This window comes from Chenopodium album, chromosome 3, assembly GCF_948465745.1.
Source record: "Chenopodium album chromosome 3, dcCheAlbu1.1, whole genome shotgun sequence".
Lineage (NCBI taxonomy): Eukaryota > Viridiplantae > Streptophyta > Magnoliopsida > Caryophyllales > Amaranthaceae > Chenopodium > Chenopodium album.
The window spans coordinates 77,298,158-77,326,152 of record NC_137836.1 but is presented as its reverse complement, the minus strand read 5'-3'; the positions used below and the strand labels follow the sequence as shown (position 1 = coordinate 77,326,152).

Here is a 27,995-nt window from a genome sequence, read left to right as displayed (position 1 = left end):
TTCATCGTTCATCTTGTGGTAGACTCCTCAAGATCTTCCTAGCCTGTTCATCAATTGGAATGTGCCTGCCAAGGGAATTCAATTCATTAATAATATCATTGAACCTAGTAAACATCTCCTCTATGGTTTCCTTTGATTGCATTCAAACCTTTCATATCTAGACATCAACAAATCAATTTTAGAACGTTTTACCTCATTAGTACCTTTATGAGTTACCTCTAGTAGATCCCAAATCTGCTTAGCAGACTTGCATCCCATGATACGATTATGTTCATGAGGTCCAAGTCCACAATGCAAATATTTTATGGCTAAAGCATTCAATTCAAGTTTCTGATAGTCTTCTTTATCATAATCAGAAATAATAGGTTTAGGAACTACCTCGTTCTTTTCATTGGTTATGGTTATTTCAAAATCACCAGCTTCAATAACACGCCAAACCTGGTAATTTTCAGCCTTAATGAATATCTCCATCCTGTTCTTCCAGTAGGTGTAGAACTTACCATTGAACATCGGAGGACGTTGGGTGGAATACCCTTCTTCAAGTTTCTCTTTGTAATTCACTCTCCAGGAACTTACTCAGCAAAGTTATTCGCTTATACAAGAGTACCTCGCTCTGATACCAATTGTTAGTTGAGACGATTAATACAGGAGGGGGGTGAATTGTATTGAGTTCCTAGTGACTACTTTTTGCGGATAAATAAACAATGCGTATAGGAACTTAAGCAAACACACAGTTTTTACGAGGAAACCTTCCAGGGCCCAACTGGAAGTAAAACCTCGACCCTACCTTAGGGATTTCAAACACAAAACACTTCACTATAATAGGGCAAACACCAAGTTACAACCTATTAGACACAAACCTTTATTTCACAAGTTCCTCACTGGACTTGCTACTTGATAGGACCCTATCCTACCCAATCTAAGTACCACACTTAGACTCACTCGTACCACCAAAGTACTACACGTACTGCCAAAGTACAAACTGCTTGTACCACCTAAGTACAAAACTACTCACAGCCTCACCAAAAGACTTAAACAAAACTGTGTAAAAATCAAACTATAAAATCACCCAAATAACCCAACCAATACAAATACACAATGCCTATTACGATAGGTAAGCAATGCACGAAATCCGAAACTAATATGATAAGTTAAAAGCTTGGTAAACTTACTCGTTTAAAGCACTTAGATTTCTTCACGCATAAACTCACAAAAACCTAAAACATTTTTCTCTCTACTATTTATACAAGTAATACTTGTATAGAAAGTAGGTTTTCTAAAAAGATAAACATGTTAACTTAACTTATCTTTTATTAAACACGGTTTTTGTAAATCAAGTAGAATAAAATCTTTTCTGAAAATAAGAATAAAAGATTTTATAAAGAACACTTATCTTTCTTAATAAACCGACTTTAGATAAAGAATAATCTTTTTGTTACGAAATCTTTTCCTAAAGTCTATCTTTTATTATCTTCCATATTTATTTTATTTACCAAGCAAACTTATCACGTTTCTAACAAATCTCGTGCACTAACCTACTTACCATATTTACAATAATTTCTAAGAATAAACTTTAACAATTATTGATGCGCCGCATTCTGATCAGATGAATTACTTGGGCTTCAAGCATATCAAGTTCCACCAAAGAACTTAACAGCTAGTCTTCGAGTTCCTGTTAGGGAACGTTCCTGTTAGGGAACTTAGTTCTTGTTAGAGAACTCTTCCTCTGATTTGTTTAACTTCTTCAATAAAGATCTTCTTCATGTCTTCTTAGATTCAGACAGATCTTCAATCACCAAGATTATTCTGCACCTTGACTAATCACACACTAGAGAACCTTTATTAGATGAGTTTACTTTTAGTTTAAGTTCCTCATCATCAAAACCTTTATGCTTCAACAATACATATGAAGAGTTTTTCAAGTAAACTAAACATTAATACATGGAGGTTAGACCAATGAATTGTTTTCCAAGAAAACTAAACATTACAACAATTCGATTATGTAGCGAAATAACTCAATGAATGAAGAGTGACACATGGCGATATAACACTCCTTAGAGTTTTAATGATAATATATATAAACTAGTGTGTTTATATTCTTTAACTAGTTTTTGGCCCGGACGAAGCCCTGAGTCATTATATGTATATTGAAAATGAGCTTTTACAATAAAAATTATGTGATGATGAAATATAAATATAGATTAAATTAGTTAAATTTATTTAAGTATGTGCTCATACTATCTAAATTTTTTTTTTCAATCGATATTGAACATCAAAATATATATTATCCAATATATAGTATAGGATTTAAAAGTTCTTCAATTGTTATAGAGAAAAAAAATTAGCTTTAAAAGTTCAATACAAATTTTGGTTAAATAGGATTTATATATGATCATGTAAAAGAAATGAGATTAATTTTTGTTATTATATATATATTGCTGCTAAAGTATAGAAATGTGATTAACATTAAATCTTCAAGTTATGAATATAATTAATTCTTTGAAACAAATCATTGTAGACATAAAATGTGTCATAATGTAGACAAAAACAAAATAAAAAAACCTAAAAATCGAAAAATCAAAACAACTAAAACTAACAAAAATCTCATAAAATTAAGTAAACAAACCAGGTTGAATAGAGATATAATTGCCAATTGAGGAATAAAGAAGAGAGAGAAAGAACTTTATGAATGAATGAGGAAGAGAGAGAATATATTGGTTTTTATTTGTAGGCAATGAAGCTTGGCACGTGTGAATAAAATGGAAACAAAATTGTTTCCGTTTAGAGAGCCAATCGGATGTTATTAAACATTTGTGAACTATTAGTCTATATGACTATTAAGTCGTTGGTTTCAACCCTGACTTTACTGAGATATACTCCGTATCAAATACCTTTTTGTACACAGCTTCAAGAATTGTTAAAGAACAAGGGATTAGTGGTAGGTATTCGAAGTGTCTGGGATGTTCCTACATCACAAATTCAAGAATACACAAACACAATGGGTGTTATAGCAGCTCTCATAACGACAATAACATTCACAGCGGCATTCACCGTTCCGGGTGGAAATGTCGAAGGTAACTGTCAAATTAGAGTGAATAGATTTTCTGTGTTTCATTAGAGTGTATAATAGGGTATATATACAACCTAGCAAATAAAGTAGGGCACAAGAAATAGGCCCGATAGCTATATACAATAATAGGCCCTAACACCCCCCCTCAAGTTGGAGCATGCAAGTCACAAATGCCCAACTTGCCAAGCAAATACATGAATTGACTTTTACTCAAAGCCTTGGTGAATATATCTGCTAACTGGTCCGTGGTCTTCACATAAGACGGACTAATGACACCATCCTGTATCGCATCACGAAGATAGTAACAATCCACCTCAATGTGCTTTGTACGCTCATGGAAAACCGGATTTTTCGCAATATACAAAGCAGATTGATTATCACAAAATAAGCTCATAGCACGGGGATGCGAAACACCCAAACTCAGAAGAAGGGCCTTCAACCATTTCAGCTCATCAGTAGTTTTAGACATTGAGCGGAACTCAGCCTCTGAAGAAGACTTGGCCACAGTCTCCTGTTTCTTAGTCTTCCAAGAGACAGGAGAAGCACCAAGAAACACCAACCACCCAGAGATAGACCGGCGCGACAAGGGACAACCTGCCCAATCTGAGTCACACCAACCCGTAATATGCAAATCACAGTCTGAACTCAAAAGGATTCCTTGACCCAGACATCCCTTCAAGTATCATATTGTACGAAGAGCCGCTTCCCAATGGTCCTGTCGCGGTTGCTGCATAAATTGAGACAAAATATGCACCGCGTATGCCAAATCTGGTCTAGTAAAAGACAAATAGATTAGACGGCCCACTAGCCGTCGATACTGCGCTGGATCAGAAAAAAGAGAGAACTCTGATTTTGCCAGAGTATGATTCTGCTCAATAGGAGTACCTGCGGGACGAGCACCGAGCAAACCAGACTCTGCAATAATGTCAAGTGTATATTTCCGTTGACATAAAAATATGCCTTCCGGACTACGAGCAACCTCAACACCAAGAAAATACTTCAAAACACCCAAATCTTTCATATGAAAACAGTCGCTCAGGTATGACTTGAATGTTGAAATCGCAGAAGAATCATTACCAGAAATTATCAAATCATCAACATAGACCAGAACACTAAGTTGAATAGACCCAGATTGCAGAGTAAAAAGAGAATAGTCAGAGTACGATTGCACAAACCCGTACCGTGTCAGAGATGCGGCCAATTTAGAGTACCAACAACGAGGTGCTTGTCGAAGACCGTACAACGACTTTAGAAGACGACACACCAAACCAGATTGAGAACCGTAGAACCCAGGGGGAGGCTGCATATAAACTTCCTCAGCAAGATCACCATGAAGGAATGCATTGTGGACATCCATCTGATGCAATTCCCAATTCTTCGCAGCAGCGACAACAAGAAAAGTCCGAACGGTGACCATTTTAGCCACAGGAGCAAAAGTCTCATTGTAATCAATACCCTCAACCTGATGATTACCAAAGATAACAAGACGAGCCTTCAATCTCTCGAGTGAGCCATCAGAATTAAGTTTAACCTTGTAAACCCATCTACACCCAAGGGCTTTCTTACCCGGAGGCAACTTCTCCATCACCCATGTGCCATTTTTTTCTAATGCATCAATTTCTGTTTGCATAGCCGCTTTCCACCCCTCATCACGCATTGCCTCCTTAAAATTACGAGGCTCAACCATAGAGTCAACAGCTGCAATAAATACACGGTGTTGTACAGAAAATTTATCACAATTCACAAAATGCGCTAAAGGATAGGAAGTACCTGAGGAGCTTGGAGTAGACGGTGAACTAAGAGAGGTAGATGGACCCGAGAGAGATATAGTATGTGCGACGTAATCACGGTGCCAACCCAGTGCATGCTTGGGTCGAAGACCACGACCCATATCAAGGGTAGAAGAAGTAAGAAGGCTCGGGTCAGCTGGAGAAGTGCTGCCCGAGCTGCTGTCATTTGCCGCGGCAGCAGGGACCACAACCGGGTTGCGGGCAGCACTAGAAACCGCAGGGGAGCTCCGGACTAGGCTGCCAGCAGGTGTAGCACCCTGTGAGGCAGGGGCAGCAGCAGCAGGGGTGGCGTGAGGGCTGCCTGGGCTGCTGTCCGGAGTGCCGAGATCAATAGGGGCTTCGCTAGCCTCGAGAACCCCCTCCAAGTCATCAAGAAAATCAGTATCAATGCCCAAATTATTATTATGAGGCACATCCTCACTATCCACATTTGTGACATCTGTCGTAGCAAACGGAAATTCATGCTCATAAAACTTCACATCACGAGAAACAAAAATATCCCCCGTCTCCAAGTCATACAATTTCCAACCCTTTTTACCATGAGGGTAGCCCACAAAAACACACTTCCGACTTCTAGGAGCAAATTTATCACCTTTAGCCTTTTGGTTATGAGCAAAACAAAGACACCCAAATACCTTTAATTCATCAAAATTTGGTTTCTTGCCAAAAAGCACTTCAAATGGGGTTTTATTTTCTAATAAACGAGAGGGTGTACGATTAATTAGATAAACCGCACCTAGGACACATTCACCCCAAAAACTAAGTGGCAAGTTGCCTTCAAACATCAAAGCACGGCTCACATTCAAAATATGTTGGTGTTTACGCTCCACTCTACCATTTTGTTGAGGGGTTCCGACACAAGAGGTTTGAAACAAAATGCCATTATCATTAAAATACGGAATCATGGGTTTGAACTCCGTACCATTATCACTCCGCACACATTTAACATGAAAATCAAATTGGCATTTAACCATAGCAAAGAAAGAACAAAACGATGAATAAACCTCAGTTTTATCATTTAACAAATAAACCCAAACACCTCTTGAAAAATCGTCAACAATTGTCAAAAAATAAAGAGCGCCACAAGTAGAAGGAGTATTATATGGACCCCATAAATCACAATGAATCATCTCAAAAATTCGGCCAGCCCGACTAACACTATCCGGAAAACTATCCCGTGAGTGTTTAGCTTGTGGACAAATTTCACATGCTTTATTCAAAAATTTGCTACCAGAACTAGCACTAATAGCAGACACTAACTTGACTATGTGATCCGACGGATGCCCCATACGACGATGCCAGAGCTCGAATGTAGAAACCGCCGAATTTGCCACCGCACATACTTTTGGGACTCGCCGGAAATAGTAGAGTCCATCTATTCGTTCACCGCCTCCAATCAGGCTCCCCGAGAGTTGGTCCTGTATAGCACATAAAGAGTCAGTGAATCGGACATAACAAGTGGAATCATCAATCATTTTAGACACCGATATTAAATTGCAATTTAATTTAGGAACAAATAAAACATTCTCTAGAGTGATTCCGTCGGCCAAATACACTCGCCCTTCCTTTGTAGCTAGAGCTTGTGTACCATCCGGAAGACCAACGGGGCATGATAAAATAGAACATTCATCCATTAAGCAAGAGGCATCACCGGTAACATGATGGGAAGCACCCGTGTCGATTATCCAAGATGAGGAAAAATACTCACCAATCATTTTGTCTTGTTGATTATTATTAACCATATTCAACAAAAGACGGACATGCTCAGGCTTAAGCTCAGAGAGGGCCGAAAGGGTAGCAGGGGAAGGAGCGGCACCAAGAGTACCACCCACGGCATGTGCACGTGCCGTGGGTTTGCTGTGATCAGGGGCAGAGACGGCAGCAGCAGCTTGGGAAGGCAGAGCAGCTCTGCTGCCAGTGGCAGGGGATGGCGCAGCTCCTCCTTTCTTCCCATATTTTTCAACCCACCATTCCGGATACCCGTGAAGCATAAAACAACCAGAATTATCATGACCTGAGCGCCTACAATGTGTGCAATATAATTTGGATTTATCAACCTTATTCAGCTGCGGAAACGATCTCCGATCAGGTGGAAGTGCAAACACATGAGTTTCATCCTTCTCCTTGTTAGCTTTGGTCTGTGCAATACCACGAGATCGCTCTTCTTGAAGAAAGGCTTGATATGCACGGTCTAGAGTCGCTGGGGGCTGCTGTGACAAGATGTTAGTCCTCACGGTTGCATACTTGTCATCATCGATACCAATCAGAAATTGGTGTAATTGCTCCTCCTCCCTGTCACGTTCGTATTTCGCAGCAACATTGCACTCGCACTTCCCGCACTCACACCCATGAGGAGGTTTGAGGCTAATCAAATCATCGTAAAAACCCATCAAAGTGTTATAATACTCTGCAACAGTCATTGATTTCAATTGCTTACAATTAGTAATGGAAGAACGCAATTGTTGGAGGCGAACACCACTAGCCTCACAAAACCGCTTCTCCAAATAATCCCAGAGCCGTTGTGCTTCTTCAAAATAGGGAATCGAGGCCGCAAGTTTAGGGTCAATAGCTCTCAAAATCCACGAAACTAGCATGGAATTGACTGTGTCCCAATCTAGTAACTTCTTCTGCTCTGTCGGTTTGGAGATGCTGCCATCAACAAACCCATACTTCCTCCTAGATTTTAAAGATATAGTCATGGCCCTCGACCACGCAAGATAATTTTCGCCCTTCAAAGCAACATGGGTAATCAAATTACCAGGCTGGTCTCCGGCACCAAGGTAAAACGGTGATGAAGGATCAAGTTTCCCTTCGTCCCCCATTGATAATTAATCGATAGAGGAATAAATTAGAGTAGAGTAGTGATTAGAATAGAGATTAGAAATCAGAAAAAAAATTTAGGGTTTAGAGTATAGAGGCTCCGATACCATGTCAAATTAGAGTGAATAGATTTTCTGTGTTTCATTAGAGTGTATAATAGGGTATATATACAACCTAGCAAATAAAGTAGGGCACAAGAAATAGGCCCGATAGCTATATACAATAATAGGCCCTAACAGTAACAAAGGGTTTCCAGCTCTGATAAGAGAGGGAGCATTTCAAGCTTTTATGATCTCGAACATATTGGCAATGTGCTTGTCAACGATGGTCTTATTTTGCTTGCTTTGGGTCATCGCTACGACGGATAAAAGCAAATCAGTGGTGTTAATGGATTTCAGCCTGTTATTACTACTATTATCATTATACGCTACTTTGGTTGCTTTCATGATGGGAGTTTATGTTACAACCATCCACACCAAACCCTGGATTGCCGTCATTACTTTAGTTCTGTGCTCTTTGTTAATGCTGCTCATGCACAAAAAGCTCGTCATGGACTGTTTGGTTCCTGCTGTTAAAAAAGGACTGATATGGTTTGGTCCGGTAAATTTTAAATTGAAGAAAGTTCTATGTGGGTTGAAGAATGGTCTATAGTTTTGCCTAACCTGGCCTCGAAGAATGGTTTATGGTTTATGGTTTATGGTTTATGATTGATTAATGATGATCACCATCCATCTGGGCTTAACTTCCTTCTCAACTTAAATGAAATTACTTCTAATCGTTTTTTTTAATGTTTTTATTATTTGTCGGGAAATATACAATCATATTCCTTCTTAATCTATTTTTATATTTCTTTTGCACTTCCTACCAAAAATAAAAGATAATCCGTATTGTAATATTTTTGTGTGATTTTATTCTATAAAAACTTAATTAAATATTATAGAAAACATCAAGTTTACTTATTATTCATTACTTAATTGATATATCAATGATTTCCTTTGTCTCCATTAATCTTCCTACTTATTGTAGTTTATTTGAAATCTAGAATGTGCGAGAGTTAGAAAAAAGTAGGTTTATATTCTTTAATTTTGAAAGGAAATACTTGTATATATAAAGTTATTTATGAACATTAATACTTATTATTTAATAGGTAAAATTGGCCTCAACACTCTAAACTATTGCTTAAGTGCACACAACACCCTATACTTGCGTAGTAGCTAAAACACCACAATATAATGACTTGGGTGCAAGACACACCTTTAATGTGTTTTCCGACCACCTTTCTCACCGAAGCAATTATTTTTTATTTGCGTGGCGAAAAATGTTCCATAAATTTCAAAGCTCATTTAATCCTTAGGAATCCAAATTAAGATAAAAAAAAAAAACAAAACGTAAATGATTCTTTTTACGTGTTAACTCCGTGACCGTAGCTAGTATGAGATCTCATCTAACTCCTAGTTTTTGAATAGTATTTGAAATAAGAGACTCATAAATCAGACGACCTATAGAAAAGTGCACGACTAATACCCCGTGTATTCCAACCCTGATTGTCATTACTCTAGATGTGCACAAATCTAGAGTTTTATTGCTCATCCATCTTGCACTTTACGTGATTTACAAATTTAGACCTTGGGGATGACTAGTATACAAAACAATACAATCAATCCAATTAAGTAAAGCAAGTTTCCGATTTCAATTCTTGATTTATTAGTGACAAGCGATATTTATTATTGACTCCATTAACTACCTCGGTGTATAAACACCTTGAGTGCATACAACACCCCACAATCTTAACCTCGTCTTATAAGACTTAAATTCTTCCTTTACTCATTATATTTCAATAATCATGGACGAGTAATAAATAAATCATTTCACCAAATCACATACCTTTACCTCTAACCGTATCTCGCAACATTAATGCATAAATAATACTTACAATGTAGAATTGTGCACAAATATAATCAAATCACAATGTATAATCAATAAAAAAAAAAAAAAAAAAAATCCCCTTTTCCTCAAAAGAAAAAATAAAAATAAAAAAGCTTAAAGTCCACCAATTCCCGCGATCTTTAATCTGAAACTGAAAAAGCTTCTGAGTCCACCACACCACCACCATATCGTGTGTTCACATAATTTGTTTTTCTCATTCTCATTCAAAACTTTTCCCCCATTTTCTCTCTCCTCCATTCGCAATCTACAAATAATCACTTCACCCCTTTGTCTTCTGAGATTTTTCACTCATCAAACAGTTTAACCCTAATTCTCTCAAATTCGTTCTTCAAATACTCCAATTTCCCCCCTTTTACAATCGATTTGATCACGCAATTGGTTTCTCAATTGAGCTAGGGTTTCGAATGTTGTAATTGAAGCGAAAAAAAATATGGCAAGAGTTCTCGATAATTGGGAACGCCTTGTTCGAGCTACTCTCCGGCGAGAGCAGCTTCGGACTGCTGCTCCTACTCATGAGCGCCACCCTAGCGGCCTCGCTGGAGCTGTTCCGCCTTCGCTCGGTCGTGCTTCCCATATTGATGCTATTTTGCAGGCTGCTGACGAGATTCAGGATGAGGATCCTAATGTTGCTCGCATTTGTATGTTTTTCTTTCTCATTTCTTGTCAATTAATGGTATTTTATGATTGCAAATTCGTGTTTTATGATTTTTGATGCTTTTGCTTGATATAGTGTAGTTTTTGGAAATTCATGATATTGAGTGATTAACAATTGCGTAGATGTAGATAAAATTGTGGTATGCTTTAAAAATTCTTCTTGTTGGTACTTTTTTTGAGCAAAACTTGAATAGAAGTTATAATTAAGACCTGCAAAGTGTTGGATATCAAGCAGAACGTCTTCGGTGATTACATGAGCCGGCCTATGTGACTCTGTGAGAATGAGTGAGCTGGTGGCTTAGTGTGGACTTTATGATTTGATGCTTTACTGAGTTACAAACATGACGTCGTATGATTACGAGAAAAGGTGGAAATGGATGGAGAGGCAAAAATATTGATTAGACATCCTATAGTCGGGAGCATCGTAGCTAATATGTACAATATTTGGATTTGCTTGAAAGCATGGTATGTTAAGAATGGGCTGTTTTACCACTCTCATTCCTTATAAAGCTGCTAAAGCTTTTTATAATTTACACTCATGGTGCTGTCACTGACCTAAATGGTATCACTTTTGAGTCTTTTACCTCTACGAGAGTCATTACCTTATCCCTCATCTTGACGGTTGACGCTAGCACCTAGTGGCCTAGTGGGTGGTATCCGGGGGGAAAGGTTTGATGATTCTGTACTGCGTAAGGCTCAAGCATTCACTTGATGTGAGCTGTTGTGATTACCAGCCTCCTTAACCTTTGTGCTAATAAGTGTTGTGATTGGTATTTCTAGCTGAAAAACCAAATGATTTCTCCATGTCCATGAGAATATTGGTAGTGACAGATTCCTTCTTTTAGAGGTCACAACATTTTGTTTCCCTTCAAATGACGTGGTAGGAGTGTCAAATAGGTGTGAAATTAGTGGACTCAAAATCCATATGCCTTAGAAGAGTCAGAACATACAATAACATTGTGGATGATTCTCCCTTACAAGTTACAACCTTGCTTGTCATTTTTGTTCCCTTATCATATTCTTTCCATTAGCCTTACTTCAAAGTAGATCTTTATATTCCAATCAAGTTCTTAAGGATCAAATCACCTCCAATCAAAGAAAGGTCTATTGTTTGCTCTTTCCAATATAAACCACTTCGTTTGTAGTTGTCCCTACAAAGATAAAGAGCACAACCCAATCTCTGGAGTTAACCCAAAAAGCCTGAAATAACAGCCATCTCACTGTGAAGGAAGACATGAAGATCATATCTAGCACCTCTATGGCAGTTGATGTCTTGTTGAAATCAAAATTCTGCTAACTCAGCTTTAGCAGAAATTTGTTAATTTACCAGGGCCTAGGCTATGTTTGGTTCAACTTATTAAGTTGATATCAATTTATTTCGGAAATAATTGGATCAAATCTTGTCTTTTTATTTGTTTTATTTATCATTGAATATCTTTATTTTCGTGATTCAAAAAATGATGAAGTTTCATATATGAATCTAATGACATCTCATTTGCAAATTTTGTTATTTATTATTTTTTTATTTTTAATCTTACGGATTAGTGTTCAGATTAAGTCAGAGTTTGGTCAAATGTGGAAATCAGATCATACCAAATCAGAAAAATTTAGATGAGATCATGTGAACTAAACATAGCCTAACTACCTAAATCCTCCAAATTTTTTCTTATTAGCCTCGCATATAATTATATGTACTTTGAATTTATACAGGGCATCATTTCTGTGCTCATAGTGAGCTTTCTATTAGAATGTTTATGTCATAATTGAAGAGCGCAATTCGTAGTCTCCACCTCTACAGTACATAACATACATCATGGTTAAAGAGCCCCACTCGCTTTTGAATGTGCAAGTTATTGTAGTTTCCCCCTTGAAGTCACCCTCTTGCGCTTGCTAATAATGGTAAATAAATTAATAGCATGAAATGTACTATTTTGTTGATCTAATTATTGAATTTGGGAAGCTACTGCACTTGTTTGATCAGTTCTTCCCGTTTTCATTTCACTGTGCTGTTTAAACTGCTTCCCCTACATTTCGAAGCAAGAAAAGTTTTACGTAGGAATTGATGTAAGGGGAAACATGCAAAACTATACTCATGTTTTGTAAACCGGTCAATAAATAGTAACTTTGTTGTTGCTGTATAATGCCTAGACAGCTGCACCATTAGCTCAGTGCTGTCATAGGTCTTTTGCATATGATGTTGAATGGCATTGAATTTCCCATTGATGTAACGCTGTTTCTTTTGCTTTTACTAGCTACTACTGCTTTAATGTATATATTATTAGCATGGTCTTGTGGCATAAGTTTGATGCAAAATCAGCAATGTCTGGTCTACAATCTATATTGTTTGCTGATGTTTTAATGTAAATACCTTTTACTGTCTTCTAGTGTGTGAGCAGGCATATTCTATGGCACAGAATCTGGATCCTAATAGTGTAGGCAGAGGTGTCCTTCAGTTCAAGACTGGTTTGATTGCTGTCATTAAGGTATTACATCAATTGTATGTAATTGGATTAATTCCTACCTAATTTTTCTTTGAAGCTAGTGCCTAGGGGTGCTAATATGGTTTATTATTTAGAGGCAATTTTTTTTTTCTTCCAATGTGCAAGTATTCCTCTAGATTTCGTCCTAGATTATTGTTTGAATATTTGTAAATTGCTTATTTATGTAGCAAAAACTTGCCAAAAGGGATGGAGCTCAAATAGATCGTAATCGTGATGTTGAACGCCTATGGCAATTTTATCGCCAATACAAGAGAAGACATAGAGTAGATGATATTCAACGTGAAGAACAAAATTGGCGAGAGTCTGGGGTCTTTAGTACCAATTTTGGAGAGTAAGTGGATTTTTTACTCTGATTTGTAATGTTTTATATTGCTAATCGAGTAATCGCTTCTTGGCCTATTGGGATTTTTACTCTGATGTGGTTCATAGACTGCTTGTATATTACTTTTTTTTTTCTGCCTTTTGTGTTTGATCCTGTATGGTGTATTATCCATCTCTTCATAAATTTATACGGAGAGAGTTGATTTTGGATTGTAGCTTTTTGTTTGGCTTATTCACTAGCTATAACCATGTTAATAAAAAATACTATCTTGTTGCTAAATTCTCATAAACTTAGGATGGAAAAACCTAGGATATATTGTTAATCAAAGTTACTATCTTATTGTTTAACCTAAAAAACCACTAGGATGGAACCTAAAGTGTCTTCTCTTCTATTAATTTTTTGATTTCCTTTTTTTTTTTGTGCATATCATGCCTCTTTGTGTTGACTTTTTCCTTTGCATCTAAGTTTGATGACATTAGAAGTTCTCTTTGAATTTGTTATAAATTCTTCACTAAGTTAACAAAGTTAATGTTAACACCTTACCAGTATGTTTTGTTTTGAATAGCATAATTCTTGTCTAAAGTACTCTGAATGGCTGTTGTGCAGCCTCAGATGTGAGTATTTGATTAATATTGGTTCCAAAAGGCTTTTCATAGGAAAATTTTAAACTGCAGATATAAGGATATGCTTACAAGTGTCCTATCTTATGATATTTAGAGTTGTATAGAATTACTTTCCTTCTTTTATGGATGTTTATTCTAGATCTTATCCATTTTCCTAATGTCCATAGTCATCTCGTCTGTTAGGCATCTGACTATCTGTTACAAATACTTAAGCTGAAAGTAAATTTCCACAAATCATCGGCTAATAGTTTGAATAGCTACCTAAATTGCTAATCCCGTCTCCAAATTGTGAATGTGTTTTAATATTAACTATCACTAAAACAGGCTATACTGACATAATTGATGGACACATGTCTGACCTCTTATGAAAATTTTTCCCACCTTAACTATTGTTGACATCATCCTTTTTTTTCCTCTTTTTATTTTTATTTTTATTTTTTATTTTTATTTATTTTTTTATCCTAAGTTCCAAACTACTAAATACTTCTTTCAAAAAATTTAATGAGATTATGACTACACATTTTTTGAATAAAGAATAACAACTACTATTTTAAATAAATAAATAGTTATTTAATTCGTGCAATGTGCTGGACTAACCAAGTTTGGCTTAATTGTGTATCTGTACCGAAACTAGGTAGCATCGATCTGGTTTCTGATTTTCCAATGCTTCATGCACATCCGTGTGTTCTATAGTCATGAAAACCAGTATCTGTAACATCTTTACAAGCTAACGAGTTCCTCACTTCTGCACTAGCTAGTTATGGATTTGATAATTCTTTTTCTTCTATATCTTATGTAGAATTTTATTTATCAGTTTGATGTGAAACTACATTTATATATTCTGTTGTTTCAGATTGGTGGAAATGAGGAAAGTTTTCGCTACATTGAGGGCTCTTGTTGAAGTGATGAAGGAATTAGCAAAGGATGCGGCTCCTGAAGTGGGAAGATTAATCTTTGAGGAAGTATGGTTTAATTATGGATTGTTCCAGATTTTTGAGTATTTGTATAAACTATAACTCTCTTTATATATCATTGCTTCATTGCTTGTTTCTCTGCAGTATTTACAAATTGAACCAATGAATATAGCTTGTATCAATCACCAAAAAAAGAAGATAGCTTTTAGTAGAAAATATAATGCACCAAATGAAGATTTATACTTCCTCTGTTTTAATTACTTGCAACGCTTTGCCTTTAGCACTTATTTCATTACTTTGGCTACCATTTATGCCACCCTGATGCACCTTCTATCAGAAATCTTCTGTTATTTTATGGTGGGTACTGATTTGTGAATTAGATAAATGTTAGTAGTTAATCTGAAGTGCAGTTATGTAGTGAATTTTTGAAATTATATGATTGCTAGCTCTAAGTTATATTGGGTTTTGTGTGGGGATTTTTATTCAGTTTAATGGTGACTATATAATTTTGATTGACCATTTTTATGTTCAGATGGAGGTAAGTTAATTATGCTCCTCTAGAGGTTCATATCATCTTATAAAATCATAAAACTTAAAGGACTTTGAGCATGAGTGAATCAAGAAATCTATAATCTCCATTGACCATTGTGTTTGAACTTTGAATTGATTGTGCTCCATCAAATAGTCAAAGAGGGTGCTCGTCTTTGCTTTGACGATATCTTGGAAGGTTTAGATGATTGTATACTCACCCTTAGAGAAGCAGAGCTGTTGGGATCAGTACTTTCTGTACTTGTAGTCATTTTTAACCTTGTCTGCCAGTCAAAATCAATGACCTTACATGTTTTTGCGTTGTACAAATGGCAAGTAATTTTTTTTTGTTGCTATTCCAAGTCTCTATTTCGTGGTATATCGTTATGCTTTTATTCGTCTTTGTGAACCGTGTGTGAATAAACAGAATCAAATGTCTCTTTTCCTTCTTTTCTTAGTTTGACATTATGTATGATTGTATGTAGCTTTAGTTCACGATTACTTCTTACTTGAAAACTTAAGTTTTACTTGCCTTGAGCTGATACTTATACTACGTAATTTATATCTCATGTGTCTTTGGATGGGTCCATTGCAGCTAAGGAGAATAGAAAAGTCTGATGCTACATTGTCTGGTGAGCTCACACCATACAACATTATTCCTTTGGAAGCTCCTTCCTTGACTAATGCCATTGGAGCTTTCCCAGAGGTAAGACTTCTAGTCCTGTTTCTATTTTTCTGCCTCTTGTTAAATATTGTCTACTTGCTGAAAAGATGAGGTCAATGGTTCTAACGTGGACAATAAATATATTTTTGATTACATTTTATACATGGATGTAAAATGTAAAACCATCTTGTTATTTTTACGTTCATAAATTATTTTCCAAGAGCTTCTATATTGTACTGATTAAAAATATATGTAGAAAGAAAATTTGCAAAAAATATTGGAGGGAAGTAGTACAGGTTTTTTCTTACGTATTGTGCCGTGCTTGTGTCTCCCTGCTTTTATCTTTATCTATTTTCATCCATATGCCTAATGCTACGATTTTGTTACATGTTTTTGTTGCTCTTTTGTCTGTTTAGAAAGTTACTTTAATTTTCTGTCATCAAGGATAAAGGTTTTGTCAATTCTTGCAGATTTCCTGTTTTGACATTCCGTACCCAATAATATGTTTCCCTATTCTTTTGTCTCTGATGTTTGTTTAGCCTTTGGTTATCTTTCTGGTTTGTTTGGTTGAATTTTTCATCTGTACTAGTGTTTTGCGGAAGTTGTTATGACTGAGTCTGAATATTGCATGCTTTAATCAGGTTAGAGGTGCTGTATCTGCTGTAAGGTATATTGAAAGTTTCCCAAGACTACCTGCTGCTTTTGAGATTCCTGGCCATCGGGATGTGGACATGTTCGATCTTTTGGAATATGCATTTGGTTTCCAGGTTTCTTCTGATTTTTTTTTTTTTTTTTTTTTTTTTTTTTTTTTTTTTTTTTGTATTTTTCTGTTTTGTTTAAGTTAATTGCAGTGTTTTTGGTCACAGTACTCCTTTGAGTTTAACTACAATGAGAAATGCTTAATATCCTTGTATTATTTGTTGTTCGTTAATTAGTATGAGGTTACCCCCCTTCTGTTCCTCTGCCACGTGCCCACGTATTTACTGTTTCAAACAGTCCTTTCCTCCATTGTTCTCCCCTTAACATGATTAGAGTTTCCTTTTTCATCATGTCTTTACTCTATAGCTCTTTTGAGCATTCATTTTTTTCAATGTGCAACATTCCAATATTGCTTTAGTTTGTTTATTGTTTAGTAAAACTATATAGAGAATAGTTCTTCAAAAAAAACTATATAGAGAATAGGATACATAAAATGAGAAGAGGTAGAAGATTGAAGAAAGACATGTGAAGGATTCACTACTCTTGATACCACTTGTGAAGGATTCACTAATCTCCCTCACTATCTAACAAGCAAGAACAGAAGCAAAGACAGTAAAGCAGGAACAAATAAAAAAAAAAGTTTGAAAGGTTGAACCTTGATTGATAGTTGGTAACTTCAGGCAACCACTCTCCAAAGTATCTCAAGGATAATACTCTCAATTACAATAGTCTAATCTCATGGCTTTCTCTCCAAGACAAACATTCTTATATATACAAATCCAGGCTACTGCCACTTCATTAGTTTAGTCTTCTACTACTGTTGCTGCTAGTATTGCCGTTCCACTACTTGGTGTTGCTCTTCCTCTCTCTCAGAACATGCAGGCTTTAATTAGCTTTTCCCTCATGTGCCAACAGTGCTTGGGTGTTTGCTGCTTTCCCCCCTTCTCTGATAGCATACTCTGATTGGCAGTTTAGGCTTGAGTAGGGGGCTGTTAGTTTGGTCCATTACAAGATATTGGTGATCAAAGGGGTTATGAAGTGACTACTGACCTCCATGGAATGGACGTCAAAGCCCTTTATTTTTAATCGTAATTGGATCGTAGGTTAAGTCTGAAGGTTGGCTTGAAGTTTTGAGAAAGTAACTGAAAGAATACGGTGTATAAAAGGATATACATTTTTAACACCTGAGGGTTCCAAATGGAGAGTTTTAAAATGTGGCATACTTGGGAAATTTGCTTTTTTTATTGTTTTAGTTTACCAAGGTTTACCTATTGTGTTAATTCAAATTATGTTGGGGTTACGAATATGCCTTTTATTCTTCTTAGTTCAAGAGTTATTTTGAAGGTTTGAGGTTAGTCGTTTTGTGGTAAACATGTTATTGGGTGACACATAAATAATTTAGTAATTGTTTTGGATTTGCATCATGGACTAAATGACTAATTAATGGAACAGTTTGTCATAGTTTTCTTGAGAGGTACTTGTAGTTTAAAGAAGTAACATTTTGATGGATGTTCTATACTTGCCTTTATATTTAAAACTGCACTTTTGTATTTTAAGCTTGTATCTTATAACGGTAAGTCTTGAGTGTTGCAATTATATACTCCAATGTATGAGTTAAATTACAACGTGATTTGTGCCTATTTTCTATTCTTTGTTTTGGTGATTGTACTTATGCATTTGTTGAGCTGAAATTTCTCTTTTGCAGAGGGACAACATAAGAAATCAACGTGAAAATGTAATCCTTTTAGTTGCAAATGCACAATCTCATCTTGGGCTCCCAGATGAACGTGATCCTGTGAGTATCTTTGTTTGTTTGGAGTATGCTATGTCTGAACTTTCAAATTTTCTTTATTTCTTTTACTACCTCCATTTCATATTATTTATAACGATTAGACTTTTTTCCTCTACTTTATGTCAAATCGTTGCGATATATATATATATATATATATATATATATATATATATATATATATATATATATATATATATATATATATATATATATATATATATATATATATATATATCTTCTATCTTTTAATACTTGCAACACACCCTTTTTCACGTTATTTAAGAAAAGTGGGTCTCATGTGATTTAAAACACTTAAAATGGAGGAGAGAGATGGTTGAGAGTATAATTTAGTGGGCCATGAGATTATAATAAGGGTGATAGTATAACTTTTGACATAAAATACTTTCCAATTATAGCGTGTTGCAACTATTATGACATTTCCATTTTAGAGAAGTGTTGCAACTATAAGGGAGGAAGTGTATATATATATATATAGGGGAGGGATCCGGTGAGAATGGACCCATATGTGAGAATTCTTTCTTATATGAGAACTGATTGAAAGTTGAAAAAATGTAAAATAATAATCCCACCTTTAGTCGGTCTTCCATAAACAACCCACCTTTTGAAGTTCCAGAAACAATCCCACCTTTAACATGCATCTTCCATAAACGATCCCTATGACCTATAACCGGTTAAACCGGTCTAACTTTTTTACGGAGTATTTTTTTTAAATTCATCTTCTCCCACCTTCCTTGAGTTCATTCCATGAACTGCCACCCAAATTACCACCAGTCCACCACCTCCTCAGCTCCTCACTCGTTATCAGCCACCACTCACCCAGCCATCACCAATCGCAACCCTCACACAACACAACCAGCCATAAACAACGCTCCACCATTGCAGCCCACTTGCAGGCCGATCCTTCATATCCAACAACTACAACATCAATTCACACCCACAAATCAGCCCTTAAATGAGTAAAATCAGCCCCAAAATTAAATTAAGAAGGAATAATTAGGGTCGATTATGGGCTTTGGAGCCTGAAAACTCTGTCTCAAGCCCCGAAAACCAGACTCATCCCTGAAAAATCAATCCCCAACCACGACAAACTCCACCCAGCCCCAAAATCCCCACCTAGCCCTGAAAACTCCCCCGAAAATGCCCTAACCACCCTAAAAAAAACCCCTTTGTCAAGCTTCCGAATGGCTGATTGGGTTGTTGGGGAAGGCAGGGCAGGATGAGGAAGGGAAGGGGGGTCGTTCGGGGGTTTTGTTTTGGTTTTTTTTTTAAATTTTTTTTTTAATTATTAAAAAATAGAATAAACCAATTAATAGTCAACACGTGTCTTGTAACCTAATAAAACCGGTTAGCAAAACAATCCAACCGGTCAGTGTTAGTGGAAGATCCCTATCAAAGGTGGGATTGTTTTTGGAATTTCAAAAGTTGGGATTGTTTGTGGAAGACCGACTAAAGGTGCAATTATTAGTTTACAATTTTCCTTGGAAGTTTAAAACATGTGAGTAAAAATTTAGAACATGCGACTCAAATTAAAATTTAGAACATATGAATTATAATTTAAAACATATGTGTAAGTAATAATTTAGAACATCTGATTAAAGAATTAAACAAGTGATAAAAAATTTATAAAATTTGCTTTATAAACTTCAGAACATATGAGTAAAATTTAGAACATTTGATTTAAGATTATGAAAATGTGAATAAATATTTAGAACAACTAATATAGAATATACAAAATGTGTGTAAAAAAATTTAGAACATACGAGTAAATAATAGAACCCACGCTTTACAATTTGAAACATATAATAAGAAAATCTTAAGAGTACACATTTTAATATTTAGAACATATTAGTTAAAATTTTGGAACAAGTTATAAAATTTGTAACATCAAACATAACTAATTTATTGTTTAGAACATGTGAGTACTAATTTAAAACATTTAATTTAATCTAGAACACCTAAGGAAAAGTTTAGAACATCATATTTAAAATTTCAAACATACGAGTAAAAATTTAAAACATTGTTAGGGTATGAGCACGCAGCGGAAATGTAAAATAGAACGAGAAATTAAAGGTAAAATGTAAGATAAGCAATAAAAGAAGACACGATATTTAATGTGGAAAAACCCTCTAAATAGAGGTAAAAAAAAACCCACGACGACGAGCAACAAAAATTCCACTATAATAAAATGAGAGTACAAAGTTACCCCAATAATAGGGTATTGAGATACAACTCTTACAATTAAACTCTCAAAATAAAAGAAAAGGAAATAGTGGAATAAATTACAAAGAGGAGATTAATTAGGGAGACTAGTGTAAATGGATGAGTAAATTTGTATGGAGGTTGAATGTATATTGGTTGGATGCCTCAATATGAGCCAAACTCCAACTATTTATAGTTGGTTAGGTCGGTGATGTATGAAGAATTCTCTAGATTTGCTTGCATGATAATATTGCTTCTAGAGAGTTGACCATTTTTCTAGAATAATCAACATAATTGTAGAATATTTGACATACTCTAGAAGCAAGAAGAATTGTATAAGGCTTCTTTAAAACTTGGTCCATATGAAATTTTAGGCCACATCTAACAAACATAAAGAGTGTTCTCACATAAGAAAAATTCTCACATATAGTTGTTCTCACACGAGCCTTCTCCTATGTATATATATGTATTGGTGTTTTATTTGTGCTTGTATACATCGTGTGGGGGAGAGAGTGATTTGGTTCTTGATGCTGCCTTTTAAGAGTATAAGTGGTTGAAAGGTAATGAAGAAGAGTAGAAGTATAATTAATGATAAGTTGTTAATGTGATGAACATTAATTATCATTGTGCTTACGTATTGTATGAACGGACGGAATGATGAGGGGATGGGAATCTAATTTGGAATATCAAGATAACCTGGTTTTAGCTTTCCAAAGCGCGTATAAAACCATAACAACCCAAGAATTAAGAGCCTAAATGCATGTATGGCTAGTTAGGTTCTCTTTCGTAACATGTCTTTCAATACCCAAATAAACTAGTTAAACATGTAATTTATAACCTAATAACCTAATTCGGTCATATGAGAATGAATGAACTAACGAAAATGCCACCTTTCAATTGACTAATATGATAATAAATAAGCACGTGCATTTTATGAGGCCATTACTAATAATTGCTTAAAGCACACATTCTAAGGGTCAATAATTTACTTAATTTGTCTCCTAATTTCCTTGATCCCTACCTTTATAAAAGTTCAACCAATCGCTTATGATTAGTGTTATGCCAACTACATCCTAAAAAATTGTCTATTTACATATCTTCCTTCATTTATGCATGCGAATTGAATCACATTTGTGGCTTTTTTCTTGTTCTTTTTTTTTTTTTTAATTTTTTTTTAATTTTTTTATTTTTTTAAACCGTAAAATGTTCATTTACGTATGTGCATTGAATTGCATGTTTGACATTTTTCCTTTTTTTTAACCGTATGTGTGGTGTAGTTTTTTGGCTTGTTATTTATTTATTTTTTTCATTTTCTTCCCTACCTTTTAAAAAATTTGAGATAACTCTTTTAAATAGTATTTTGAAAATTATACCCTATAAAATGTTTATTTACTTATTTTCCCTCATTAATGTTAGTTGCTCTTTATTGAACTCTTAAGAATAGTGTGCAAATATTTATACCTCTAAAATTTTTTTGTTTACATATCTTTCCTAATCGTTGTTACCAAATGTTGTGACATAAAACCTAATGGAAAGAGCCACATTAGTTAATCCAAAATCATTCCTTGCTTCTTTTACCTAGCTAATAAAGTACTCTATAATGAGATGATCAACTAATAGCCTAACATTTAACTTTAGTCTAAGAGTGACAAAGAATATATAATCCAACAAGCATGAGAAAGAGAGAGAGAGAGAGAGAGATTATTGGTTGAACTATGAAATCATTTTAATTTGTATAGAATGAGAAAGAGTATTGACCGAAGCATGGGATCTTTAAATCATCAAGATTTCTCTTTGCTTGTCAACATTCATGCTTACTATCTATGTTACTCAAACTTTTCATTTTATCTTATTTAGCATAAACAGTCCCTTGATTATCTAACTTGGTTAGGACATTTGGACACTTTATTTTTGTTTAAAATTATGTAAATTGCTCATAAAAATAGCCAGGATGGACACATGGACACAGATGTGGGTAACCGAGTGTGAGTAACATAGCTTAAATTAATTTTCTAAATTTTTATCACAGAAATTGCATACTCTTGCTGTAGGGAAATTATAAATGTATAGCTCTTTCGCCACCTTTGAACAACATGGTTTAATATTGTGAAATTTTGAACTATATCTTGGATTGAAACTATGAATTTTCCAAAATCAAATTGAAATGATTTTGTTGAAGCTTTCCTACAAAGCTTTGATGAAAAAATTATGAAGCTTGTTTCATTTTATTTTTGTAATTACCTATAAATTGGTTATATGTACTTCCTTTGTTCTCGAAAGTACAGTGCAAGGGCACATGTATTAATGAAAGGTATGAATCTGAATGCCCGATAAGACAATTCTTAAATTTTTTGATGAGGACAATTTTAAGAATCGTCTTATCGGGCATTCAGATTCATACCTTTCATTAATACTCGTGCCCTTGTCCAGTAAAATAGATGGCTGACTACTACCACGTTTGTAATGGCAGCGAAGGTGTTTTGTATTATATGTTATCTTCACATTTGCTTTATAAAAATATTTAGGGAAATTCTCAATGGTACTCTTGAAGTTTCTTTCTTTCTCAATGGTAAACACTAAAAAATTAAATTATCAATGGTAATCTTAAAATACTAAAACTAATTTAGTGGTAACAATAATGATATTAATACACAATTATTAGTCTAACCCTAGTTAACTAAAGGCAAAATGACTAATATAACCCTATTAATTAAAAAAAAAAAATTAAAAACCCCCGCCACCCCAACATTAGCCCCCAACTCCCTAGCAGCGGCAGCCGACGACCCTCTCTATGGCAGCGGCGGCCACTTTCGGTGCCCTAAAACCCTCCCTTCTTCATCACTATCTCTAATTTTCCAGAAAACCGACATTTTCATCTTATTCTCTCTCCTCAATGACTCCACATTCCTACTCTCTCGATTCCCATCCAAATCCTCTGACTTCGTCGAAAAATTTTTCGTCGCCAATTTGACTAGCAACTGAAATCCCCAACAAATTTGAGCCAAATCCTCCTTAATTCGAGCAAATCCGAGCAGAAATTCCCCATTCTTGAGCAAAAAATCAAACCTAAAACCCCCAGAAATTTCGAACCCGTTCAAAACCCCCATACCCCAGCAAATTTCGACCCCAATCCAACAATTTCGAATCCCAAAACCCAACAAATTTGATCAACAACTGAAAACGCATGTCGTCGTCGACCCCAATCAAATATTTCTTTCTCTCTCATCTGCTCACTCTCACCATCACTCTTCCTCTGCCACCGTCGTCGTCGCTCATGTCGCCAGATTCATTGAACACCGGCGCCGATTCCTCTACATGTAAGGTCCATTAGTATTATTTGTGGGTAAAATGAATTCGAGATATTTAATCAACAAAGCTTATTCAACAATGGTGGAAAGCAGTCGTGGGTAGGCAATGGCAGGGATGGGTTGGGGAGGGGGAAAAAGTGGGTGAGTTTTTATTTTTTTAATAGGGTAGTTTGGACATTTCATTTTCCCCTCCCTTTTAAAATATTAACCATGGTTAATATTTACTTACATTTGTTAACTAATGTTACCATTGAATTAGTTTTAGTATTTTAAGATTACCATTGTTAATTTAATTATATAGTGTTTACCATTGAGAAAAAAAGAAACCTCAAGAGTACCATTGAGAATTTCCCAAATATTTATTGTTTAATGCCTTGATTTCTTTTAATGTTGCAATTGTATATGTTGAGTGTGAATATTGTTGCGGACTTGTGGTAGGTTGTTTGTTTTTTAGCTTTGTGTGCTTACATTTTCTTGAGGCGTTTTATTGAGAGGCTATATTCTTTTTTGTGTTGCTTGCTGATTTTTTTCTTTTCCCCACTTATGGGATTATGGCTTTGATTGATTGCTGATTTTTTTACTTTTTACTGTACAGAAAATAGATGAGAAAGCTGTATATGAAGTTTACCAGAAAGTGCTGGACAATTATTTCAAATGGTGCAAGTATTTGCGGATACGGATTGCGTGGAATAGGTTGCACAACCTGCTGCAATTATGAGACCTTGTTTGCTTTTCCTTTGTATTTCATGGGCTATGGGGTGCAGCTATCCTTTTTTCATCTAATGACATTATCTCTTTCTTTTTTCTTTTCTTGGTTTCTCTTTCAGTTCTGATGCAATTACTCGGGAGAGAAAGCTTATTTTAGTTTCCTTGTACTTTCTAATTTGGGGGGAGGCTGCCAATGTTCGTTTTCTTCCTGAATGCATATGCTACATTTTCCACAATGTAAGCTTCCACCCTTGAATTTTTTCTTTGCCTTATCGATTGTTGCAACTATTCTTCCCACTCTGTTATTCTTGAACTTTGTAGATTGATATTTTTACTTGGTGTCTGCAGATGGCAAAGGAGTTAGATTCAATATTAGACCATGGAGAAGCATATATTGCTGATAGCTGTAAATTGGAAAATGGTTCAGTCAACTTTTTAGAGAAAGTTATAAAACCCATATATGATACAATAGTCCAGGTCAGTTATTCCTATTTTGGGCAACAATTAATTTTATTTTTTAAAAACAAAAAATATATAAACCCCACTTACAAGTTACAACTCTTACTTTCTTGTAAGAACCTCATTACTATACACTCTCCTCAGTATTACACATGCCTACTCTTTAAACTCTCTCCTACTCTCCTTGGTCTCTGTTGTGACATTTTGTGTAATTCTATCAATTAGGAACGGATGTAGTATTTCCTAGTTGAAACATCCTATTTTGTTTTTCTTAGTTTTGGAAAATAATTGGCTTCTCCACCCTTACTGCCATTTCTTTCTGTAGTCAAGGGGTGATAAATCTGCTAGTATAAACATGTGTTCTCGTTGTTTATCAGATTGTCAAATATAGCTGAATGAGCCTGACAATATTAATTAATCAGCTCTGTTAGACTGGGACTAGGTTCCACAATGACCCAGAGCTATTTCAAATTTGTATCCAAAGCATTAATTTTGTATGGTAATATAAAACTTGAATATATTGATTGGGCAGGAAGCTGAAAGAAATAACAATGGAAGAGCAGCACATTCAAAATGGAGAAATTATGACGATTTTAATGAATATTTCTGGTTTGTTATATCCTTAATTAAGTTTTTGTCATCTGTGATGCTGCAACCACTGACATTGTTATAATTTAGTATCCCTCTTTCTTTCTTAGGTCGCCAACATGCTTTGAGTTAGGATGGCCAATGAAGGAGGATTCAGCATTTTTGAGAAAACCGAATAAACAGAAAAGGGTTAGTATGATATTTATATATTCGCAATATGTATAATTATTTGTATCTGAAACTTTTATAATATCTTGTAATTTTGAAGTGTTATTAGCTGTATATAATTCTATATGGTATTGGATTTAAGTGCTCAAATTAGTTTTCTTTTGTCACATGAATGGTGCTTAAATTCAATGAAATCCTGTCCCGGTATGATTTTGACAAAATGTTCATTTACTTGTGCTTTATAGCTTGCTGAAGCCTGGAGGAGAAATCCAGTCCTTTCATTGTTAATTTTTGTTTAATTATAAATCTATTGTTATGATGAAGACAGAACTACTGCAGAAGGAAAATATTGAGAAACTTGTTACAAATTTGCCCTGTTCTGTTGTAATTCCCCCAATAAATAAGTGTCCAATCTCCAGCTGCTTTATTCCATATAGGATGTCAGTAAGTTCCTCAATCCCACATTGAATCATGTGCAAAATTTACCTGTAAATTCCAAGCATTTTGCTCCAACCAAATTTTCTTCTTCTTCTTTAGAGTCCTTATGAACGATCTCACCATAAGAGGATCTTTTGCCTTCCGGATAAAGTTTAGTATCATAAAGGATGGATGAATTGGGGGTCTTGTGGTCAAGGGAAATGAACCTGAACCTCTTGTGGCATATCTCCTAAAACGTCCTTATTCTAGCCTTCCAATATTTATTTGGATATTTTCTTCTGCATGAACGTTAGCTTTTGTGGTATAGTCTTAGTTAAGAGAGATTATGGGGGGCAAAGAAGCATTGGCAGTGAGATCGGATGGCTTCTTTACCTGACAAGCTATGTTACTCGGACTTGGTACGGGCGTCGGATATGGTTACGTATCTGAGTTTTGGGCTTGGCAAATTGTCCTTATTTTTGACATGGTGACGGGAGCATAGAACAAATAAAGAAAGTTTATAAAAAATGATGTTTTTTCCCAAAAAAAAAGAAACAAATGAAAATAAAATATGCAGTGGGAAAGTCAAAGAAAAATAAGAAAATCTCTCTTAAAATTTTCCAGGAAATTGTAGACAATAAAAAAAGATAAATAGTAGTAACGTACAGTTCTAAAAGACAAATAATTGAATGAACTAGAAAAGAAAAAAAAAATGGTGGTACTGTGGTAGTGTACAACTGTAGTATAAAAAGTCTATCACATGGCACAACCCCTATTTACACACATCGAATTTTTTTTGCTTTCCTCTTAAGCTGCCGACTGCCGTGTGCAACTACCCTTCCCCGAATCTGCTACGGAGTCCATACCCGGATCACTGTTGGGTCAAATCAAGTATGAGGCCTAAATGGCCATGTTGAAGTAACGCACTAACACAGCTTACAATCGTTGTTTCTCTTTCTAAGCCTGTAATTGAATTGCTTCTGTTGAGACTGATGATAAGAAGCTCATAAATGCTTTTATCATGTTACCTTGTTTGGTGCCATAGAGCTCCCCACCCCTCCCTCTTCCGAATTAAGATATCTATTATATCGGATTCCCTAGAGGCAGCATTCTGATGCCACGGTTTGAGTCGAAATTCTTACTGGGTGACATTGCTCGGCACTCCCTTTTCCTCCAGCTTTCAATTCTAAGCTTATTGAACTGTATATTTTGCTGCCCCAATGTATAGCTTATATCAATATTACATGGTACAATGTAAATTTCGTTTTGGAGTGACTAAAGCCTGTGTGTATCATACACCCTTACTTTTCTGGCATGATAGGGATAAACATGCAATTTTTGACATTGCTACCCAAAGACGAATTTCGAAGAAGTTGCAGCTAAGGCCTTTTTGACACATTAGTGTAAGTTGTTTAGGTTGAAATTGCTTTAGCTAATACCCTCTTACAGTATTACCCATCAGTTGTGGTATATTTGTTTGAAGCAGTGGGATTATGTTGATTTTGCTTAACTGTGATTGGCTCTTATGTACGTATTGTTTGCTGGAGTTCTGTCACTTCCCATGAATTATCTCCATTTTTGTTTATGTTCTGATTATGTGTTGTTAATGCGTGTGTCTTGCTGTTTGTTATTTTGCAGACTGCAAAAAGCAGTTTTGTTGAGCATCGGACGTTTTTCCACTTGTACCGTAGTTTTCATCGGATGTGGATCTTTTTGGCTATAATGTTCCAGGTTTGGATTCTTGTTTCCACATTCAGCTTAGGTATTCTTCTATTACAGGTTGCTCATGGTATGAAAATATGT

The 27,995-nt window shown here is 35.4% G+C and overlaps 2 protein-coding genes across 2 annotated transcripts in view; one reads left to right on the top strand and one right to left on the bottom strand.

Annotated features, from left to right (window-relative positions):
• Position 1: 1 nt before the first annotated feature.
• Positions 2–7,682, bottom strand: LOC145625426 (uncharacterized). The gene is made up of 6 exons (XM_081678469.1): positions 6,384–7,682; positions 6,018–6,278; positions 4,289–5,495; positions 3,825–3,985; positions 3,265–3,593; positions 2–65 (listed from the first exon to the last, which is right to left on the bottom strand). The coding sequence occupies exons 1-6, from the start codon at positions 7,680–7,682 to the stop codon at positions 2–4; spliced, it is 3,321 nt and encodes a 1,106-aa protein (XP_081534595.1).
• A 1,861-nt stretch (positions 7,683–9,543) lies between these two features.
• The window catches only part of LOC145624294 (callose synthase 10-like), a 52,290-nt gene continuing 33,838 nt past the window's right edge, over positions 9,544–27,995 (top strand). The window contains exons 1-13 of the mRNA XM_081677291.1: positions 9,544–10,265; positions 12,667–12,764; positions 12,950–13,113; positions 14,581–14,689; positions 15,765–15,875; positions 16,475–16,600; positions 18,238–18,327; positions 24,448–24,545; positions 24,680–24,797; positions 24,909–25,037; positions 25,552–25,628; positions 25,718–25,796; positions 27,831–27,923. Coding sequence (XP_081533417.1) covers positions 10,058–10,265; positions 12,667–12,764; positions 12,950–13,113; positions 14,581–14,689; positions 15,765–15,875; positions 16,475–16,600; positions 18,238–18,327; positions 24,448–24,545; positions 24,680–24,797; positions 24,909–25,037; positions 25,552–25,628; positions 25,718–25,796; positions 27,831–27,923 — 1,500 coding nt within the window. The 5' untranslated portion in view covers positions 9,544–10,057. The remainder of the gene's footprint in view (positions 10,266–12,666; positions 12,765–12,949; positions 13,114–14,580; positions 14,690–15,764; positions 15,876–16,474; positions 16,601–18,237; positions 18,328–24,447; positions 24,546–24,679; positions 24,798–24,908; positions 25,038–25,551; positions 25,629–25,717; positions 25,797–27,830; positions 27,924–27,995) is intronic.

What these genes read in the sequence shown, in the direction of transcription:
- LOC145625426 (XM_081678469.1), bottom strand. Translation starts at nt 7,682, where the DNA reads ATGGGGGACGAAGGGAAACTTGATCCTTCATCACCGTTTTACCTTGGT. An exon ending in ACGGAATCACTCTAGAGAAT is followed by an intron (nt 6,279 to 6,383) that starts GTTTTATTTGTT and finishes TGTGCTATACAG; the next exon opens with GACCAACTCTCGGGGAGCCT. An exon ending in GGGATAGTTTTCCGGATAGT is followed by an intron (nt 5,496 to 6,017) that starts GTTAGTCGGGCT and finishes GATGAATTAAAG; the next exon opens with GTATTTGGGTGTCTTTGTTT.